This window comes from Zophobas morio, unplaced genomic scaffold (assembly GCF_036711695.1).
Source record: "Zophobas morio isolate AGI-343-1 ecotype UQ-CSIRO unplaced genomic scaffold, CSIRO_AGI_Zmor_V1 ptg000144l, whole genome shotgun sequence".
NCBI classification, from domain to species: Eukaryota; Metazoa; Arthropoda; class Insecta; order Coleoptera; family Tenebrionidae; genus Zophobas; species Zophobas morio.
The window spans coordinates 207,774-231,128 of record NW_026972248.1 but is presented as its reverse complement, the minus strand read 5'-3'; the positions used below and the strand labels follow the sequence as shown (position 1 = coordinate 231,128).

At 36.3% G+C, this 23,355-nt stretch overlaps 1 protein-coding gene across 3 annotated transcripts; it reads left to right on the top strand.

Moving 5' to 3' along the window:
- Positions 1–7,238: 7,238 nt before the first annotated feature.
- On the top strand, positions 7,239–9,978 carry LOC135145350 (uncharacterized). 3 transcript variants are annotated; one of them, XM_064077456.1, is made up of 11 exons: positions 7,239–7,306; positions 7,355–7,490; positions 7,555–7,746; positions 7,807–7,890; positions 7,964–8,534; positions 8,605–8,733; positions 8,792–9,100; positions 9,155–9,322; positions 9,377–9,490; positions 9,542–9,716; positions 9,774–9,978. In XM_064077456.1, the coding sequence occupies exons 5-11, from the start codon at positions 8,430–8,432 to the stop codon at positions 9,968–9,970; spliced, it is 1,197 nt and encodes a 398-aa protein (XP_063933526.1). In that variant the 5' UTR covers positions 7,239–7,306; positions 7,355–7,490; positions 7,555–7,746; positions 7,807–7,890; positions 7,964–8,429; the 3' UTR covers positions 9,971–9,978. The 3 variants fall into 3 exon arrangements, with proteins under 3 accessions (XP_063933526.1, XP_063933527.1, XP_063933528.1); XM_064077457.1 differs by having other exon boundaries at positions 7,263–7,306; positions 7,401–7,490; XM_064077458.1 differs by lacking the exons at positions 7,239–7,306; positions 7,355–7,490; positions 7,555–7,746; positions 7,807–7,890; positions 7,964–8,534 and having other exon boundaries at positions 8,637–8,701; positions 8,758–9,100.
- Positions 9,979–23,355: the final 13,377 nt, after the last annotated feature.

Below are 23,355 nucleotides of genomic sequence, written 5' to 3'. Positions count from 1 at the left end.
GTATAATATGTTCTTCATCGGGCCATTATCGAGCACCTCGGCTGTGTAATTTGTGGTATAACGAGTTGGGCCATTGGGACCTATCACAAGGATTCCTTTCTTCTGCCAGTTTTACAATAACGACTCCATTTGAGTTCGGGCAAGTCAGCTCCAAAGAGGATATTCACAATTAAGGTCTCCGCCATCAATTACTGTTTTTGAGCCAGAGGATACAGTATCGATATACCTCCTTCTAACCCTTTGTAGGGAGGTTTATAGGCTGAAAGAATATGAATCACACTATGGTTGTTAAGTTTTAATTTAACTCTTGCAGTCTTAAAACCGAAAAGTTTTTTTATGAATAAAGCTACTCCGCCATGCCCAGAGTTGGGCCTATCTTTACTATGCAATAATAAGTTGGCAGCGTTTATTTGTGGTCCTGCTTAACATGCATTTCTTATTTTCTAACCTCATGGCCAGCCCTTGGAGTTCGCGCAATTTGGTGCGAAGGCCATCAGCACTCCAGGCTAAGATCCTCAAGTTGTGTGCTCTAGGTAGAGTCATGGGTTATAGTTCAAATTTTTTAACAGTTCATTAATATATTTTACAATTTGAGCACGTAATTCTGTTGTTAATGAGGAACAAAGTTATTCATCACTTCATTGATTAAGTTTGTGCCTTTTAAATTTGCAATGAGGCCTGGCCCCCTCTAAGTATTCTAGAACCAGCAACTTTAAATTATGATATTTGATTGAACCTCTGGGTTCTTCCTTTTTCTTTACTTTAGGAAGTGGTACATTTTCAGGGTAGGATAGACAGTCCTTGTAGTTGGCTGTGTATTCTCCTTGGCAATTTGCACAGAGAGGTTTAACAGATTTGACTTTTCCCCAAGTTTAAAGTCGTTGATTGTCTTCGCATTTTACACAAAAATTCTGATATGCGGTACTTAGGCATGCGCCCAATAGTTGGCAGCGGACCTAATGCCCAATTAGACCACTATTTTGTAAGGGGGTACACGATGATATTTAGGGTCATAGATGGTTGACTCGGTTTCAGGCAATTTAATGAAAATTAAAGCTAAAGAACTTTTGTTTTTGTAACTTTGCTAGCGAATTACATCTTTGGGATGAAAAGATGAAACTCCCACCAGGTCTTGACTACGTCAGTGCTCATTTCAGTAAAAGCACCCCTTTCAGAACTTCAAGATTCTTATCCTCAGGGAGGAGAATAGTGTAGTAATTGTATTCGTCTCGGTTCAAGACAACGGTGAAATGCGGAAGTCATTCGTAGATGAGGTTAGTATACGCCATGTCTGACATCTTTTACTCTTAAAATTTTGATGTTTTCTCTTTTAACCAAGTGTTATTTCTAGCTCTTATACCTTTAGTTCTTAGGGTTAGCTTATAGCGTTGACGTAACATTAAAGAGAAAATAAGAGAAAAAGTTTTTATATTGAATTAGCTTGCGCCAACACCAAATGAATGAAGCCTTGGTTGACGTAGCCTTAAAGTTATATGTACCCACATGGGAATCCGTTTCTGGATGCTATCGTGCTCTTTCAAGTATTCTTTTGCCAGTCGCATACTCTTTATCACCTTTGTAAGGAAGAAATTAATAGTTACTTTTCCGGGGTAGAGGATTGTTTTTGTTTTATCCAATTGTTAATTATAATCATTTGTATCTACCTTTTGTGTAAAAGGGATAGGTGTGTTTATCGAGGCGTTTACTTTATCATTTATTTGAGGGTGTAAAAGTTTCGTATTGTAATCGTAAGAGGGGTTCAGTTTCCTCTTACTCAACTTTGAATGTATAGGTCTTGTATTATGGTCATAATAGGGGATAGAAATGTTTATTATTCGTTATAGTATCTATTCCAATACCATATGCTTTCGAGTGTAAATGTTTTGTATTTGAATCATAAGAGCTGGGTGTGCTAAAGAATTGGTTTGTCGTGTCAATTTTATCTATTTCTTTCGTTTCTCGGTTTACACGCTTTCTGTTTTGATCCCGAGTGTTTGAGGCGACCTCGATAGACTGTATTATTGAAGGCCCGTCAATCCAGAATTTTCTTTAAGTTATGACGTAGTAGTTATTATTTGTTGATTCCAGGCTGTCGAAGCGTTGTACCGAACAGATTTTTTTTAGAGAAAAAAAGATGTCCTTTGATCTAATAATACATTTTTAAGTATATTTAGTATCATGTACTCATTATCAGTATAGCTTCAAACTCTAGATTTTCGAACTTTCGCTTGAACCTATTGTCGTATACTAGAACCTTGCATATTAGAGGCTTGTACGATTCTGATTTTCGGTGTTTGAAGTCATGAATATGTTGTTCAGGGATGTTATTAATTATAAATATGGAGAGTCACCCAAAGCCTCACACCAGTATTTAATGAAAGTTTAGACCGTCTGAGTAGAGACAATGTCATGTTCAAAATAGGTTGTATACTTCTTTCACTCAGATGTATTGAGGTGTGTCCTTGAAAACTGAGCTAAGAAGTATATTATTAATTTTGTTTTAAACTCAAAATAATAAATTCACTTCCTTTGTTTGGGCGATCCTCTACTGCTAAGCTGTTGTGGTATATAACCGAGATTTATCAATTTTTCTCTATTTTCATGATTCTTTTTAGCGAAAATGATTGTTACTTGTGCAGAATGTGCATCTGTCCTAAATATAAGTTGTGTCTAAGAAAGCATCACTACAGTTGCCGTCTTTCAGAGCAATGGGAAGATGCTAAGAGCTATCGTAGAGTTGATGATGCAGCGTAGACGTTCTAACACCACCATTGCTAATTGCTTTAACATCACGTTGGTAAAACCGTGAGGGCCAGAGGCCTTCAACCTCGGGAGAGCATCTAAAACCTCCATAATTTGACTATGGTGATTGGCTTATTTTCTTCGAGATCAGCGGAAGTTTGAATTTAGAAAGCACTTCATCAGCAACTATATAAGCAAGTGGCACAAACTAACTAGCGAGGCGGTCAGCAACAAGTGTCGCTACGTCAGCATTAATTTCCACCGCAAAACTACCGTCTCGCATTGTGGGTAGTAGTAAACGCGCTCGGTTTTTAAATTCATTATAAGCTACGGTTACCATTATATTCCGATATATTACTTAATTTTTGTCTCCCACAATCGAGTGTGGTGCGCCAACAGCACTTTCTTAATGCGCCGGTCTAGTGTATTAAGGATAATTCAACTTCAGGGGGTTGTAACACCGTGGACACTCACTCACAGATAAGGGCCGTTAATTCACCTGGCAAGCGGTTAGGGCGAACTCAACTTCGCGTGTTCTCGTGGCGGTATGGTACGCCGAGGTAAAAGCACTTTCAAATTCAGCAACAGCAAAGTCAGTAGGGCGGAAGTCCAGAGTAAGGCGAAAGATGTTATAAAGGTTATATATAGAGCTCTGAGAATTGAGCCAGCCCGTAAAAATTCTGATATATGACCTCGGGAACTCCTTTTTGTCGCCCAAATCGAGCAGAACTAGCAGATGGTCCGAGGAGAGTTCTTAAAGAACTTCCATTGCCGTTGATCTATAATATATATAGGAAGGCTATATTTTATAAATCTGTCCCATTCCGCGCTCGTCAGTATAAGATTCGTGGATTCGGTTGTTTGGATTATCAACTTGGCTCTTCCAGGAGGCATGCTTGCAGTCAAGGCTCCCAAATACAACAAATGAGGGAACCTTATAAAAAGTGCCTCAAGAATTGAGATATTAAGTGACGCCTTTCAGGGGACTTGTAAGCTGCAATTATCAACGCGATTCATCGGCTAGCTAATTAGAAGGAAAATCCAACCGCCCCATTGCTTTGCAGATATGGCATTTATATCACACTACAGTCCTGGAGATTACCTTAAAACGTTGCAGAGGTGCGTTGATAGAGCAGTTTGACTGGATGGTGTAGATCTTCGGGGGTGGCCACAATAGTTGGTCTCGTGCACTTCATCGCAATTACCACAACTGGAAGACTTGCTAGTGCTTTGTGCACTGGGCAGTCAGTTGACCCTCTCCAAATTTAACGCATTGTATGGCCGCAGAGAATAATCTTGCGCTTTATAAAAGACCTGCCAACGGTGGCACTGTGTGGCTCGCTTACTCTCTCGGAGAGCCCACGCTAACCTGAAGATAAACAACTCTGTCGATCACACCTCTATGCACTAACACCAGGTCGCTTCGTATGTTTACCATTGGCAGTGTACACCGGGTGCCTTCTTGCCATGCGGAGGGGTGAGAAGCTTTGCGTGCGTAAGCCCCCCTCGCCAGTTTGGGCGTCCGCTAAGGGCAAACTTCAAAGGCTTCTCCTCTAGTAGTTGGTAAGTAAAATGAGATAGCGCTTCATCACGCATAAGCTTTGTGATAACTTGATACTCTTCTGCTGTTGCTAAAAATATTATAATTCCTCGTCTTGTGTCCCTGGATTTTGGAATGTTGTTGGCGCCGTTGCAAACGGTACCGTAGATACCTCCACTTGTGTTTTTCGCAGAGAATTACATGTTATTTTTCGCCTGAATAGACATGCAACCGCGGGAGGTGGCTTGGAGTTGCTGGAGGTATTCGGGCGTTGAGAGGTGTTGTCCATCCCTAAGTCAAGGTTAACCTCGTGCTTTCTGGAAGGCATGACTGTGTCTTCGTTACTCTTACTAAATATAAAGTTTTTTGTGTATTACTAATATTTTACTATTTAAGGTTATTTGCAAAAATATTATTACTAAATTTCTTCACCTTTACTACTATATACGTTTTATGTATTATTAGTTGTTGTTATAATTATTGTTATATATTTTTTTATTGACATTTTTTATAAAAGTATTTTCTTCACTTTCTTAAAAAAAAATTCTTCTTTCTAAGGCTCGTTTTTTAGAGAGAAAAATAAGGATTAGCTTTATTAACTTTAATATAGAATTTTATATTGGCTCTTCACGTCGTTTAATCTCGTTTTTAATAATTCCTAACTTTAATTTCACAGCTGTAAGCTCTTTAAGCAGCTGTTCAGTAATACCTAATAAATTAGCATTTGTCCTTCGCAAGTCGGCTTCCAGAAGAGAAAAGCCCATTTTATTAATTATCAAAAGAACAAGCACAAGCAGTAAACCTAAAAAAGAAAAAAGCGACGGACGCCCATCTTAAGTAAAAGGAATAGAAAACATTTCATCAGGTATCACTCCTAACTAAGGACTCCTATAATCTCGTCTAAATTACTAACTTAGCAAGTTCGACTAAGTTTCAGTTATTTTAATAGCTGTCCCCTGCCCGTATGTAAGAGCTTTTGATTCGAGAAATATTAACTCTAGTAATCAAACGACGCCTAAGCATCGAGAATAAATTTAGATATTACAAAAAGTCAATGAAGGTTAGAGAGTTAGAGGAAAGTCGTCTAGCGAGGCAAGTCTAAGTAAGCTATTAACGGAGAGTTGAGACCGTCCCGTCACAGGAAGCTAGCTATTTCCAAAGGACTTCAGCTGGCGTTGAGTTTACTATAAAATTTAAGAGCAATCATTTCTGAACGTGAATATTAGAGCCACAAAGAACACAAAGAACTTTCCGAAGTAACGTGGAGTTTGAGGAAATATACTATTTTCTCTACCCGTCCACTTACTAGTAAAAAGTGCTTTCGAGTGTTAGCAGTTACACTAGTTAGAGTAACGAAATCTAGAGAGCCCTAGAAAAGACACCCAACAATACCTGGGATCGTAGAGGGTAACTTGACCAAGTGAAGATAACCCTACGTCCAAAAGCTAATCATCTTTGGGGCGCCCTGTTGGTCACCTTACATATTGCCAACCACAGATTTACTCAGGAAAAACACTAACTTTAGACCGCGGATGAAACGATCTTTTAGGTCACTTTACGATATAACTCTAGGGAATTAAAGCAGTCTCCACACTGCTAAAGATTTTATTCTATAATTTTTAGGCGTAAGGAAAAAGCTATAAGCCCCAGATGCACTTCGACTACGCCTACACCCAACACAGTTGCCAATAATGAACCTTTAAAGGACACAAAAATGCTTATCTCACTATATTAAACACATCGAAGTACCTAAGTTGCGTTTGAATCTTTATATGACGTTTAAAGAAACCTCGCATGGAAAACCGAGCGTTATGGCTAGTCTTATATAACGTTTTGAAGGAACAATAAGTATATTAGTACTGTTCCCTAATAGAATAATACTATGAAAAATTAGTTTTATTACCTAAAGATTTAAAAGTGCTGATAACCAGTATTAAAACTTTGAATTCAAACTTAAAGACGATTGTTTGTTCGTAACATCACCGTAGTATATCAACTTAGTATGAACGCCTCGTTCCTTTAAAGAGTTGCCCTTGATAAAAGAATAACTAGGAAATTTAATAGCTAGGTTGGGGAAATTGGCATGAGAATAGAAACTCCTAAATTTAATAATTTACAAAGCTATACGCCTTAGCATCAGATTGCAAAATATATTTCACTCCTTGCACTCGTGGACGGCTAAAAACCTGTTTAAGAGCTCGATTATTCAAACTCGATCGAGCATCAGGAGACTCCATTTATATATAAATAAATTACTGATCCTTATTATTTATAATTTTAGTTATATATACGATAGCGCATGTTTTTGTACAGTAATACTTTGTATTAATTTTATAGTATTTTATAAGCAAAACTTTATAGGTTAAAAAAGGCGCTTTATAACTATGGCATTTTTAAATGGTTTTTTTTTATAAATTTTCTTTTCCTTGAATAGCTTATTATTTTTAGATCTTCGCACTTTTACAAAACTATTTTCTGCTTTTCTATTAATCTTATAGGAATGATCACTAACCATACCCTTTTTTTTAGGAAATTTAAATTTAGTTAAAAAAACTAACTCTTCCCCGACGAACGAACAAGATAAGTCTTTAAAGAACCCTTCTTTTGAAAAGATTTTTGCAGGAAGCATTAAGTTAAAAAAACCGCATTTCTTCTCTAGCATAGCCTCTAAGGCGCCTACTGAAGAAAATATAAGGCTAGATGCTTAATTTTACCTTGGCTAATAACTGACTTATATTATTTACTATCACCAATAAGACACAACCAACGAAAACCAGTAATTCCTGATGTTATACTCCACTATAATGATGACATTGAAGTATATCTTGTTAACTATTTTGTGGTTACAAAAGTAAACTCTAAAATATGGAAGTATTATCCTTTTTTATAGATTTTTTACTATAACTTTTATTTTAAATATTGTAACTTTGAAGGCAACAAATTGTTGTTTTAACAAGCCTCTATTTGTGCAACTTTTCCTCTGTTTACGATTTCAAATGTATACCTTTAAACCAAATCGATCGTGTAGTTTCTCTCAATTTTTAAGCTTCTTGTTTTAAATTGTTATTTTAGTTATTTAAAACCCTACCTTTTACCTCGGATTCGACTAAATCTGAAGAAACTAAGTTTTTAAAATTCTCGAGTTTGGAGAGTTTTGTAAGTGAATCAGATGAAACTGTGACTTCTTTTGAAGTGGTATTAAAAAATGGTAGACAGGCTACTTCTTTCTACCACGTCGCCTACTTAATTGAAGATCTTTATAATAATAAAAGGCAAGGTGTGGCAGTACAGTGCTTCTGACTGGTTTACCTGTGAAACTTGGCTAAGCAAGCTCAGTGTTCTCCTTAAAGAGGCAGGAACGCTTCAAACCGTAAAATACATCAACATTAACTCTGTGACTGTCCTCAACCCTGTGGAAAACGAAGGTGAGGAAGAAATCTTGGCTGCCTCTTTCGTTCCTTGGGGTATCCCTTTAATTTTTTTTTTTTTTCATATACGTATTTTCACAAACACTTTTACTGCAGGTTCTTGTATTCTTTTAAAATTACGGCCACAAAGCAAAATAAGAGTGTGGCTTAGCAACAACACAGTGCACTCTTTAATTCTTAGTGCTTTTTTTTAAAAAATTATTTTTTGTATTAAAATTATAATTATACCTTTTTTATAATAATTAATTTTAAGAATCCGATAACGAACTCTTGCTTGAAAAAGTGTACGCCGTTATAGGGAATGGCCTATTAAAGCCACTTACGTCTTTTGACTCAGAGGCTAAAGATAATAACTCCGAGCATCGAGCTGCCCTTTCCTCCTCCCATAATTTCAGACAGGGGCTTAAAAAAATACATTCGTGCATGAAGTTTTCTAAAAAGAAAAGCATTCCTCCCTTACATCTGCCAGTGAAGTCGCGTCGCAAACGGGACTTTCCATTGAGTGCACTATCGAGCGACTGAGGTCCGCAACTTTCCGTGTCACGTGGTTTTCTCCCGAAGCATGGCGGCATTGGAGTTCCCTGCTGTGGTTGTTGTGCGCGTGTGCAGGCGTTTTGCTGGTGCTCTGCCTCTTGTGGCGCTACGCTGCTCAAACATTCTCTGCTAGCTTGAGTGGTGCTTGCCTCACGCTCGCTGGGTGCGCACTCTTCCAGTGGTGGATGAACTCGAGCGGTCTTTGTTGCTATGAGGGCCGCTTTGGACGTTTCTACCAGTTAGTAGCCAGCTACCTCCCATTCGGCCTAAGACGCGTTGAAGAAGAAACGGTAGTTTACTTAGTTTTTAATCTTCCTTAGCTGCATTTTATTGCTTATTTTTTCATGTTACGCCTAAAAGATGGTAAGGAGTGAAGTAGCGAAGGGTGAGGTGGTTTACAAGTTCCATTTTGAGCGACTTTTAAGAAGACAAGTTTCTGGAGGGGAATCTAATAAAGGTAGAGCCTCCAAATGGAAAGTGTTGCAGCAGGTCTTTGCCTTTCCTTTTAAAAAGGAGCAACTTTGAGTTGACTAGCACCCCAATGAAGGTCTTTGACGACACCGTTATTGAGCCGGAGGATCTGAGTTACGAGCAAAAGGAGATGGTGGCCTCGTTCGTCGATGAGGTGAACCGCTTTCATCAGGAGAATGGTCATCAAGATGAACTTCTTCCAGCGAGTTTTTTCCGCATGCGTCAGAACTCAAACAACGGAAGTCCCACTTCCAGAGCCACTTTATTGTGTCCTTCAATTAGTGCTGTGACGGCATTGCGGTTCTTAAAAGCCCGATCTTTCAACTACGCGGTAGCTCTAAATCTATATAAGGAAAACTATTCAATAAGACAAACATTAAAAAAGGTGCGCTGAATTTCCTTTAACGTTTTTAAGTATTTATTTACGAATTGTATGAAGAAAGTTAAAGTCGAAGATATATTGAAGTTTGTCCGGATGGGATGCATCCACTTTAACGGGCTTGCTAAAGACAAGACTATGTGCTTAGTTGCAGATGTTTCCCGTTTTATTCCTCGTCAAACAGACTCTACTACTATTGCTTTTTTGTTAACGTTCGCCACCGATTTGGTTTCGTATTGTTATTTATATTACTACTAATGTTATTATTATTGTTACTATAAGGTTTCCTATTGCATACCTAGTGAGAAAGTTACTGTGTTGGTTGATTGCAGTAATTTTAGTATATTTAAAAATGTAGAGTACCAGATGATCCCAGCCATAATTCCTATTGTAAATGTATTTTCGTATTATTTTTTTATATTGCATTTTGCTACTGGCTATTGCAAGGTTTGCATGCCCGAGATTCTTGCTAGAGTGTTTCTTTTAAATACGCCATACGCTATGAGGAAAGTGTGGAATTTTATTAAAGGGAGTTTGGGTCCTAAAACGGTTGAGAAAATACATTTTTTGGAAAAGGACGAATCGGATAAGATTTTCGAGTTTGTGGATAAAGGCAACCTCGGTACTTATGGATTTCCTATAGCAATTAATTTAACAATAATAACATCATATATAATAGAAAAAAAGTTTGGAGGATCTTTAGAAACCGATTTCTCAGAAGCTGCTCAGGCATCCACCCTAGATAATTTAGTTCTTGGGTCTATCGAGGCAGTTAGTTATAAAGAATTTCCCGTGCAAGAGTATCTTAGATACGTTGGTGAAAGACTTGCTCTCAAATCTAACAGTAGCAATAACAGTTTTACTAATAATCAATAATAATCAGTAAATACTAATAAAGGTTGAACTTAAGTCACTTTGAATATTTTTAAGGCTACGAGAATTTTTTACTACTTTCAAATAATGACATTTCCCTTTAATTTGCGATTGACGGTTTTTTTGTAAAAATTTAGAATAAAGAAAATGCGTTGATCACTAATAGATAGTTTGTTATAATCTTATACTAATATTGTACTTAAGAAACTATTGTGCTCACAATTGTTTTTTTTTTAATAAAAAGAATTTATTTACACGTAACCACGCCATCCCATTATTTATACTCCTATATTGTTTAGTAGTAACGGAAGATTTCTTTCAACATTTTAAATAGATTAAATTTGAAATGATAACTTTACAAAGCTTTTAATTAAAAAATAATTTTTATTATAATTAAAATTTTTAATTGCAAGTATCTACCATAGCATAACTGCTGAAATTTATTCGTTTATAATACCTTACAATAATTAGGTTAGCTATAAATAACTAAAGATATCAGTTGCAGTTTAAAAGATTTAAAATTTACTTATGATTAATAAAGTTGACAAGAAATGTACTAATGACCCTATAAAGTGTCTTATTAAAGCTCTCCGTTTCTATTGAGCACTGTTAAAAAGAGAACTAGAAACTAGTTTATGAACATGATTTAATTCTTTTAGGCCCTTCACAACCCGGGGGGGGGGGGGGGGTTAGCACGAAACCGCCCTTCAATCTTCGTAACAAGGCTCCGACCACTAGCGGCTACCGCCAAAAATTTAAGGGTAGTGATCAATTAGAGACTAAAAAAATTCCTTCTCATATTTAGAAGAGGTTTTTTTACTTTATAAAAAAAAAATAATTTAATTAAATATCCCTTAATTCTACCCTAAAAATTTCTATTTTGGTTTTTAAATGGAGCATGAACACGTCTAGATTGTTTATTGCATCCTTTATTAGACCGTAACAAAAAGTATTTTCTAAACCCTTATGGGTTTCTTTTTGATTAAAACTTGCACTGTTTAAAGTATTGTAAAACCTCTTGCTTCTAACCTTCACGGTTATATTCTTTTCAACTTGGTTAGGGAGGCAATGGAAAACGTCAGCAGAGTCGATGCTATTAATAAAAAAGGGAGAATTATCTAATAAAGTCCACAACCCCGCCCTTAACCCTATCGAGATTTCAACGTATCACGGTTAAAGAAAAGTCTCAGGCTTATCAGATATTTATCTTATTTTTTTTAATCCGAAATTCAGGAGACACTTAAGATCTTTTGGAGTAAATCCTAGTGGAATAAGAGGTATAAGTCTGGTGGGAGGCTTCTTAAACAACATATAAGATCCTCTTTGAATAAGGCCATCTCTAGTCACTAAAAAGATATCTCCGCTTATCAATAATATGTTTGAGCTTTATTTGAGGATGGAATTATTTATAAATTTTATTATATAAAATTAAATGTTAACCGCTTTATCTGTTATAGTATTTATCCTTTATGAATTTCAAAAAATCTTCTTTAAGTTTCTTTACTCCTTTTTAAAATTTTCACTTGTATCTTGCTGTAATTCTTTGTTTAAACGCCACAACTTTCTTTGCCTTAGACTTATAAGACTAATTACCTGCTTATATTAGTCCAGAAGCAGTGTGCTTTCTCACACTTAGCAATGAATTTATTTACAGAGCCACACTAAACCGTTAAAGTCTAATAGATTGAAACAAAAAACAAAGAATAGGGATTGACTTTATTTTATCATTTATTTATTAATGACAGTTCCTAGTGCTCGATCGAGTTAAAAACTTCGATTACTGGAGCTCTCAAACAGAAGTGATCGCAGACATATCACAAATAGCACCCAGTGTGTCATTATTTTTTTATATTAACAAAAATATAAAAACTAGCGCTTAAGCTCGTCACATGGACGGCGATAACGTGCCCCGTCTCATGACTCGTAAACAACTTCGCTCACCAGCAGGGGATTAGTGTGTCTGGTGAACCTGTCGTAGGACCACGACATGGCGTTGGAAGAGATTGTTTAAAGGATCCAGATGAAGGCCCCAGTGAAGAGCACCATTTCTCCCAAGACGCGGCACCTTGGTCAAAACACGAAGCAATTTTTTTCTTCGCACTTGGAGTGCCGACATTATCACATGGAGCCGTAGGTCCGAGCAGCAGAGGGTATGCCATTATTGGCTGGATGTAAGACAAATGCAATTGCCCTTTGTTTCGCAGAAAAGCTTACTCTTGCCGCAAAGTAAAGGGTAAAGCCCTTGGTTACTGCCTTATCCTTAGCCACACATCATAGTTCACGTAAAACAGCCAGGAAATTTTGTTGTCGATGATGATTCCCAAGTATTTCGCTTGGGAACAACGCGGAATCTTCACACCATCAAAGGTAAAGGGCACAAACAAGAGACGCGTTTTACTCAAATTAATTTAGCTTTGCTCTTCATCGCGTTTATATAAACTTTCCAGTTACGGCACCAGACAGCAAGGGTGGCAAGATAATGCTATAGGCTTGCATAGCAAGGCCGGAGACTTCAAAGATGAGAAAACGGCCGTTTCATCGGCGTGGAGGTCGATTCGTGCGTGTGGATTGGACGGCCTGACCATGTTGCTCAATTAATTGCAAATAAAAAAGGCGAGAGAGGTAGGGTCCCTGCTGTCAGAAATCGCAGCGATGACTGTGTATCTCCCACTCGCACGCTGAAGACGCGACCATATAGATATGACTTCAGCACGTTGTAAAGGCCATGATGGACGGGTAACGAGCGCAGTTGGTGCAGCAGACCTTCATGCCAAATTTATCAAATGTTTTTTCAACGTCGAGGGAGACGGCGCCCGTTGCCTTTTTAAAGTTGAAAGCGCGAGTGATAATACAGTTAATCGGAAGAGCTGCTGGGACGTTGAGTGCCTTTGCCGAAAATTAAACTGAAACTCCGGCAAGGCTTTTCAATGCCAACGAACTTCTTTAAGACGCGCAGTAAGACGGTCTAACCCACTTTTACGACCTCTTTCAAGAGGCTGTTGGGTCCTTATTTGCTAGTGACTTTTTCCATTTAAGTGTCTGGCAGCATCAGAAAAGTCGGCACCAGAGGTACAGATAATTCCTCCCTATTAATGGCAGTTTCTTAGGCATCTTACTAATGATGCCAGCGGGGTCAGAAGCTTTCATTTGGATAGCGCTTCGACAATCGCTTGAACCTTGCGAGCAGAAACTAGCTTAAGTGGTTTGTAGACATCGGAAAGGGGGTAAACTCAGCTGAGAAAGCGCATTATTGGCAGTTAAGTGAGCAGCTGGCGAATTTTGGGAAGCAAAGAGATTAGCGAAAAGCGAAGCTTTGTCTCCATCACTCTCGGTCATCATATTTCCTTCACTAAGGGGCGAAAGTAGTACAAGCCCCCGATTTTAAATCCATTTATCAAATTTCCAAAAGGAGCACCTAATTCTGGCATATGGTGAAGGTTGGCCCCCTTTTATTATTAAAATGGTCATTAACTTCTTTCTTATGCACCAGTGCAGTCGATTAAGCGCAAGTTTGTCTTCGGCGCTCTGCAACATGGCCACTCGGATAAGACGTCGAAGTCAAGAGGAAAGTCTCTTTAGATCGTCAGGCGGCCGTGGCAATAGTGAGAGTCATGAACAATGCTGTTTCGAAAAGGGCAACAGCATCATCCGGCAGGGCGGGGTGGATGGTATTGGCGGACGTGGCGGCAGCGTGGTTCCTAATCCATTGGCATATTTGCCCCAGTCCGTAAAAATATGGGTAATGGTCTTTGGTGCGTTCTCCTCCCATAAATCGTGAATAACTAGGGGTGTGGGTCGGAGAAACGTGGAGCGCTTCAATTGCCGTAGAGAGATGTTATATCTCTAAGTATGGCAATATCCAGTACGATCATTGTGTCTGTGCCGCCAAGTGTGTTGCTTGCTGAAGCCCTAGCACGCACAGCCCGTGCTCATTAACATTGGCCTCAGGGTTGTGGCCATTAGAGTTATCGGCTCGGCTGTTCCATAAAAGGTGCTTGCAATTAAGATCTCCGCACAAAACAGCAGAAGAGGCCCGCACAAGAATGGCGTCCAAATCGGAGGGGGAAGTAGCTTCCAAGGGGATTTGTAGAGAGTAATTACAGACACGGACCCCTGGTCGGCCATACATAGGGGACTTCCCACTGCCTTGACACTTTGTGGAGCTGACATAGGTACCACACTCCGTTTCACCAAGACAGTCACACCCCCGCCGCAGCCACCAATTCTGCCTTGGCGATAAGTAACAAAGTTACAAAAATTTATTACGACATTAGGAAGAAGGTGCGTCTCGTGGATGGCGAACTCATTAAATACTTTCTCGTGGTAACAGCTCCTGAAGCTCGTGCTTCTTACTCTGAACACCATTAGCATTTCAGAATAGGAGTCGAATGTGGCGGCGCGTCATTGGCTTAGATACCATTGCAACATATTACAGTCCTTTCACAGATTCTATGCTGGATAAATTCGTCGTTAAAATTTCTAAATTCCGCAGTATTATTGGCAGCGACTGTTCAGCTTTCGCAGCAGAAGGGCGGCCAAGGGCTTTAGAACCTAACGGGGCATTGTCAAAACTTGATGAGGTTTTGTATTCGAACAAGAAGCGTAAGAGACACCCAGGGAAACAGTATTGTTTGTAGTTGGTGCCGACGAAGTAAACTTTGCTGAGGGTTGGCTTTCTTACGCGAATAATATTTGCAGCTTTGATAATTTAGCGGTATGTGCCTCGTGATTCGGTACACTCTGCGGCTAAATGACCCTCCCCGCATTTAACGCATTGAGGTGCCGCAGAGCAAAAGTTTGCAAGATGACCAAAGGTTTGGCAGCAATGGCAGCGCGACTGCTTTTTCGAAGTTCTATTTTGTTCTGAAGATGGGAACTAGTCTTCACCTCTAAAAGTTTTTTTTGCACCGTTCTTAGTATATGCGCCAGTACTAGTGGTAATGGACACTTCTTCCACTCGCCATTGACAGTGTTCGTGTACATCCGTGCCACTGGAGGAGTGTGATGCCTTGCGCGCGCAGATTCCGTCTCGACGGTGGAGATATGTAGCTCGCAAAAAGTTTCACGATTAACAAATTTGTGTGGCTTGTCTTCGGGTAATTGAAAATAAAATGTTGTAATTCTTGCTTGCGCATTATCGCTGTGACCCCACGGTATTCTTGAGCTGTTTTCGGAAATATATAATTACAAGCCGGGTATCTCTTGAACTCGGGAGCATGGCACCGTTGGATCGCCGACTGGTATAAGAAGAGGCCATTTTTATTTTTCGCAAAGGGTATTGGTATTAGGAGGAACACTTTCTCTTTACCAATTAGCAGGGGGAAACTCTGCAGTAGATGATCGTTCCGTTAATAGAGGAACAATATCAGAAGCGCTGCCCACCTCTATGTCTACGGTGTCGGGCTAACTTTATTTTGAGTTTGTAGCGCTTTTATACATGAAATTTTCGGGGGGAATGGAAATTAAAAATAGTCAGGGGTATTCTTAATTACATATTATTTGAGGTTTAGGTAGCTTTTAGTCTATTATAGCTCCATATCATATATTAGTTTCCAACAAAGCAGTTATCAAGAAATTATTTTTTTGAGATGAGAGTGACTTTGTAAATATGTCTTCCAGATTTAGTCCTAAGGGCCTATATCCTATGTAAGTACTTTCTTGTTGAACTTCTTTCTTAATGTAGTAATAAGCTATGTCAATATGTCTTACCCTCTTGTTTGAATCATCAACTTTTACTATATCTTTTACTGGTTCGTTGTTAGTATAAAATTTTACTTTTAATTCATAGTTTGGAAATAGTTCTTAAAGTATATTTTTTAGGTTCAATTAGAAAATCATATCATAGGATCCGTTAACTAAAATAATATAACTTTTGGTGATTTATAGTCGTAGGAGTCAGCGCAAGGGGAAGAGGAATCACAATAGCACTCAATTAAGATACTGTCATCAAAATAGTTATTACACTTATATGAAGCGAAAGGTTTCTTGCTTGATATAAGTAATTAAGAATTTTAAGTGCCAATTTCATATGTACTTCATTGTTGCAATGGAGGAATCGGTCAGCATAGATGTCGCATAAAAGAGATATTAGGCCTAGTACTGTCAGCAATATTACGTAAAGATCTGATTAAACCATAATATTCAGTGTTATTGCTTCACCAGTAGGGAGTTTAATTTTAGTACAGGTGGGTAAGGGTAATGTATATTTATATTTTTTGTTAATTAAGAATTTTGAGAAGTTCTTCTATGTTATACGTTTGCTCTATTAAGCAACAATCTTTTTTATCTATTTTATTAATCCCCAGAATTTTAAAAATTTTTCTCTATGCTTTTATATTATACTCCTTTTTCAAATCAGAAAGAAATTTTTCACAATCTCCAACTAATATGCAGTCATCAATTTAAATACTTATAATTGTTTATTCAAAACTGCTGGAGTAGAAAATGCATTCATCAATTTTATTTTGATAAAAACCATATTTCTTGGTGTGCAGGCTAAGTCTTTTTTAAACAGTCTAGCTAGCTCTCTTAAACCATACAAAGAACATTAATCCTTTTAACGCGCACTCCCTTTTTATTATAGTGTTCTTTAAGAAGGGGTTCTTTAGTTGACAATTTATTTTGTTTAATATCATATGTAGACTTTGCGGTATGTGTACATAGACCTGTTTTTGTAATTATTTAGTATGTAAAAGGCTGTGGCCATATCAACTTCTGTGGATAGGTTTTTGTAAATTTTAGCCGTGGTAATAAGTAATCGAAATGATGAGTTGAAAAGGACGGGGGTAAAAACCTCTTTATAGCCGGTACCAGGCACTTGTTGCTATCCGCATGCGATCAGCTCACTTTGAACTGATTGCTTGACTTAACATGAAACCTCCACATAGATGTAATGAAAAATATCATTGTTTAAGCTTTATATCAAAGATCAAATCCATCATGAGAAAGCAAGGATTCAAGCTCTTTATTAGCTGCTTCTAGATAATTATCTCTATTCTCCGATTGCATGCCTTCATTGTATGTTAAATAAAAGCTTGTGCCGAAAAGTTATTACTAGTTTTTTGTTTTTTAGTTTGAGTGTCGATATTTTCAGAAGCTCTTTTATTTGATTTACCCTCTATCTCTTTAAAAATGAGTGATCTTCATGATTGCAACATTTTATGTCGTCAATTTGATATTTTTCAGGGTTTGTTTGTTTTTAAGTTAAACTTCCTGTTTAATTTTAATGATATCCATTTTATATTTGTTTTCATGTTTTAGATGATCTTAAGGTTTATTATTACAAGAGTATATACCTGGTTGAGGAACTTATGGTCATTATTTTCCAGAGATTTTCCTTTTCCTTTTCCTTTGCTTATCTCCCTGTTTGTCCCTGTTTCATTGGGATAAGTATTGTAATGTCTATCGTTTATATTATTATTATCCCTATTATTAGTATAATTATTACTATTAACAATATTATTATTATTAATATTATTATGATTGTCAGTATTATTACTATTATAATTTTACTATAATCTTTATTATTACTTTTGTTTAAGTTGTTGATGTTAGAGTTGAAATTATGAATTGTCTTTTCATTAATATCTCCTAAAATACTTTTATCGCAAATTGCTTGTACAGGATGCGATATATCTTCCCTAGTTGTATTATTTGCTTGATGTTGCATCGTAGTGTCAATAGTAGCCAGGAAAGTTGTTGTCCTTAAATAAAATCTTCACAATACTTTAAGAAAGAATGAAGGGGGTATTTAGCAATATCAAAGGGAAAGCTGCCTTCAAAACATATTATCTAGATCTTACGATTTTCCCCGATGTTAAATTAGGTATAGTGTATCCATCCTTAGTAAAATCTATCGGTTTGGAAAGAAGAAGGCCATCAAGAGCCCGATCTTGAGATTTTTTTTTTAAAACCAGGATCATAAAACAGGATTTACAATCTAGAGGTGTATAGTAACGTAGTCCACTGATTCTAAATACAAAAATTTCATTAGGCGACTTTCTTTCCTTCTTTTTGGCAGATTGTTTAATATGTAGACTGCGTCACATAAAGCTTCGCTCCAGGAAACTTTTGGTAATTTAGGCTGTTTTAGTATGCAACGAGTCATGTTACACAAAGTCTGAATACTTCTTTCACTCAGCATGTATTGCGGTGTGCCTTTAGATACTATTGACAATTTAACACCTCCATATTGTAGTTCTTGGACAAATTTATATGAATTCACCTGCCCTTGTCGGTTCTTATTTTCTCAATTACAGAAGCTGTGGTAGTTCCATTTATTTTTTTTGCATCTTTTAACCTATTGCGTAATTAGATAGTTTATTATGTTTAGACTACGCATAGATAATGGTGACTCGTTTAGAACTAGCTTCCGGTGCGACTATAACATACTTTTATCCCTCATATGATGGTATATCCCAATATATAAGGTCTGTTAACATACATTAATTGTCCTGAAAGTTGGTTTCCAGTTTCGCTTATTTTATTAACTTTTTTTTCTTCATCTTACTTTTTTGGCAAATTTCACTGTCTTGATTTTTAAAATATGATATACCAGAAAAAATTCTTTTTAAGGATAGCTGACATACCCTTATCTGAAGTGTTCTCTAGGGATAATGGACTTAGACTTCATGGTATCAAACGTCGTGGTCGTTGCTGTATTATTGTAGCCATGACCGTTTATAAAAAATAAGTCATTCTCTTTTCCACCTTAAGTAATAACCTTGCCTTTCTTATTAGTAAAGACTCTATAATTTTTTATAACAGATATCATACCCTTATTTTTTTTCTTTTATTTTACCTGCAGAGATCAGGTTATGTTTAAAATTTTTGTCATTAATAGCTTTACCACGATCTAAAAATCTCAAAAAGTCGACTTGGTAAGCCTCAGTACTATGGTTTATTGTATTAATAACGTCTTTATATTATCGGACATCATTTACTAATTTTCTATCTTTTCTAAAATGAAGATTGGCTTCAATATTAACAACCAACTTTATCCTTTAGTTCGTATTAATTCGGAGAGTTATAATTCACTGTGCTATAATTTTTTATTAAGACATGCCTCTTCAATGTGACCTATTTTTTAACAAAATTTGTTTAATATATGGACATTGAGACCTTGTTGAACATGAAAACTTCTGAAGGATGGCGCTCGTCTTTAAAAAACTTTTTAAGTCTGTTTTTCCCATGTAAGTATGTTGATTACTGGATTTATTTAGGGAAGAGCATACGGGTAGTTTTCAACTTTACATCTGTTTTCCGTTTGTAATAAAGCATTTAGTGCATAACGATAATCCTAGTTTTATGGATTATTACTCTAATATTGTTCTAGTGATATAACATCGTATTTAAATTTTTCTCCAACTCTTTGGGCAAGAGCTATGATTCTATGTAAGTTTGTAATTTCAACGAGGTAAAACCTCTTGATTGTGCACTATTCTTCTATTTGACTTTAAATGTGGTCCAAAAGGTTGGCTTGTCCGGACTAGTCATCCCTCTTCCTTGCATGCCATAGTTCATGTATTTTGCTCATGAATGCTACGAGTGACTTCCTTCCAACTGCATTTTTAACGTTTGGAATCACTTCTTTAGGAGCGGTCACTCGCAACTCTTCATTTCTTGACTTAATCTTAGGATAGACTGTGGTATCCCAACAGTCGCTAGGGAGCGGCGCGGTTATATATATAACATTAGTACTATACACTACTAATAGTACTAGTACCAATGAGTGAGAAGCACTCATTGCACCGGCACCGTAGCCAAGACAAAGCAGTACGCTATGCCAGAGCCGCGACACTAGTGCACTAGTATGATACTAGTACTATACTACATACATAGCTCCGAAAGTTCACTAAGCATGCATCCTTCGGAACAAAGGAAGTAGTGTAAAGTAAACATCACTCATTACAAGTTCTTGCTCTAGCGGCTTTCATCTTTGGTACTCACCGTCAACCAGAATAGTGTACTATGCAACTTAGCAGCTTTCGTCAGTATTTGTTAATAAAGTGAATAAACTGACTACGACTGCTCAGCCTAGGCAAATTAGGTTTAAAACTTGATTCAGCTGGAAATGCTAATACTCATTGTTAAGCCTTATGAATCAAATTAATTAGCTTGAATTAAATGAATTCAGGTTTCCAATTTTTCGTTAGAGAAAAAGAACATGTCTGGATCCCTTGAGTAGTTAATGCTAACTGCATGTCTGTTAGCCACTGTCTTAATTGTGAAGAACCCTGTAGAATTTATCCACTTGCTGTTGCGGGTTGAAAAGAATTGAGTTGGTAACGTATAATTATAAATATAATATATAGTGCCAGCGGATAATAAAAGATTAAGTTAGCGGATAAATAAAAAATCTGAAGAAAATTAATTTAGGAAACCTTATATATATGAAAAGAGAAATAAGATTTATATGCAAATATAATATATATAGTCAAAAATTGAAAGAAAAGATTAAAAAGGAACCGTATAAATGTAGCTGAAGACCCTTAATCTTGTGACGGTTAGGCCCTGATAACGTAAAGAATGAAACAAAGAAATAAAGAATAGGGGTTGAATTTATTTTGGGTTTGTATCGCTTTTATACACAAAATCTATGAAATTTCGGTAAAATGTTCGGGAATATTCATATTATTTGAGATTTTGGTAGATTTTAGTCTATTACTGTCCGATTCAACCACTAACCTATCCCACTCCATCTACCAGCACATTAGACAACAGCTTACGCTTCTCGATTAGTAGTATTGTATTCCCTTTCGCTTTGTTAAATTAAAAACTTACGAAGGTTAAACATAATCGTTTTTCCCATTATAACGCTGCGTTGGGTTTTCTCCCCTTTTAATTACTTGGTGTCATGTAAAATTAACTCACTCGCTTTAACGTGCGCAACACAAACTCTGCTTTTTAAAATCATTAATACTTTGATCTACGTCAATCTTAGCTCAGTGTCCCGATTAAATCTCATACTTTTTAACCAGGCTGCTTATAAATAGTAAAAAATAGCATTAAGATGAACACTTGGAATAATTTAGCAAATACAGAAAAAAAAATCTCCGTTTTCTCTAATTCTTGAAAGGTTTTATTTCCTTACAGGTTCGAATCTACTTTTTGTGCATTCTAGCACCTTACTCTCTCACATCATGGAAAACTTTACGAAATTACCTTTTTCTCTAATGAAAAATTATAAACTTAGATCTGGCTATCAGTGTACACAAATATAAGTATCTTTGTGCCCAGCGGGCACAAATTCACACCATGATGCAAAGCGTTGAATACTGGGTCAACCTATCACTCTATTACAATATAGCTTTATAAATAAAGTAACGTCTTCTTTTTCCTTAAACATTTAAAAAGTAGCTGCTGTTTATGACTGTTTGATTAATTATTATTAGGAAATTTACTTTGCTAAAGTCATCACTCACCCTTTAATAAATTTTAACTCTTTAATTTTCTCCCTTTTTTAGCGCATTCCTAAGTAGTTTAGCTAATTCAACTTGCCTATGATGTTAGTTTTCTTGCTGATCTTAAACGCTACAATACATCCATGAGAACATGTATATTCCAAACAGGATTTTAACTCTTTTCTTAATTTTTATTATAGGATCTTTAGGCTGATAACAGTAGTATCATTCTGGTAATAATAAAGCGCATATAGGAAGAGCAAAGTTTACAACTAAAAATTTTAACTAAACTCAACACCAGTCACTCTTCCTCCTTCCTTCTAATATATCATCGAATTTTCTCTTGTATATTTCATCTCTTAATTTTGCAATTCTCGAACTTCATCTATAAACTGGCAGGCTAAAGAGCACGATAATTAAGCATACCCCATCATAATCTTTATCATTAAAAACTTTATATCATAGCCTTTTATAAAATTTTGGAGCTCTCTTACTTACTAAACCACCTAGAAGTTTATTGCTAACTTAGTTAACGATAGTTTTTATTATAGCCTAGTTGTAAATAACGCGTAAAGCCGCAAAGATTGCAAAAACTAAAATGTAACTAAAAATTTTTAGACTAACCGTTATTTGTAAAACGGTTTTCCCTAAGTACACAATTTTCTGTGCAATTGTTGGTTAGTAAGATACCTTGAAGTGTTTGTAGAACTCATATACCCTATCAACGAGTTAATCTCACTTTTGTAGTTGCGGTTAAATTCTACAGGTGAAGAGTGCAATGTTCTGTGAGGGACACGAGTTCGATTCTCAAAGGCACACATTTCAATGGAATTTCTTAAATCTACTGGTGCCTAACTAGAATGTGGAATAAAAAAAGGAAAAAGGCTTACTGAATCGCTTTACGCCTGGCTATAAGAGCTTGGGGTGCGTCAAACTTGTGTACCCTTATAACAGATTAATTGCCTTCAAATGGGGGCGGCCTCTTTTGGCGGCCAGTCATTACCAAACCTTTGGATAACTGTAAGTGTCAAAATTTTATAGAAAATGTTATTAAAAAATAAATTAAAAGAGTTAATTAAATAAACGTATTGTATTGTATATAATTAAGTAAAATAAGGTAGCGGATAAAATAAATACATAGATACAAATCAAAGAAGTAAAACGAGAGCAAGGAAAGAATACTTTATTAACTAGTTTTTGGTCTATATATATATACCTTTACAAAGATCAAAAATTGCCTCCATATTTTTATAATAAATTAATTGAACCCAGATTAGTTTTTATAAAATTTTTCTGTTTAGTTTGTGTCTATTTGATAAAGTGGGTCAAATTATTTTGTATATGGTAGAAAAATTATTTCCCTTTTTCTTGTATTTTTTATTGGATAATTCTCAGGTTAGTTGAATGGGTTATTCACGGGTCGTTTTTTTCTTGTGAAAATTTAGGGGTTTTGTGTATTGGACTGTATTTTAAGTGTTTTTCTGTATACTGTGATATTTAGTATTTTTTTTTTTATTATGCACATATTCTTAACTTATTTTTATACTAATTTTTCCCAAAACTGTAGATGTAATATTCTAGCAAAAAGTTTAAATAGAGAACTTTTATAGTCCTAAGGGATCAGTAGTTTATACTTAATATGGCAGACACCAGCATTTTTATTAAGATAAATAAATAGTTAGTTTTTAATATTCTTTATAATAAATCACCTCCTTACTTTTGTCCTTAATTTTTATGCTTTAACTCTTAGTTGTTCTGTATGCGTTTTGATAATTAGTTTTACCCACAATCGTTCTTTTAATATTTTATGCCTATCGTTTATTCTTTAGCCTTGAGTTTAATTATTATTACGTTTCAAATTTTTATAGCGCGCTTTTATCCTCATGAAACCTTATAAGCTTAGCTCAGGTTATAACAAGAATAGTGCTACAGCGATTGCGAGTATCTTCATTTCATTAATCGCTATGCATAAATAAGTCCGCCGTA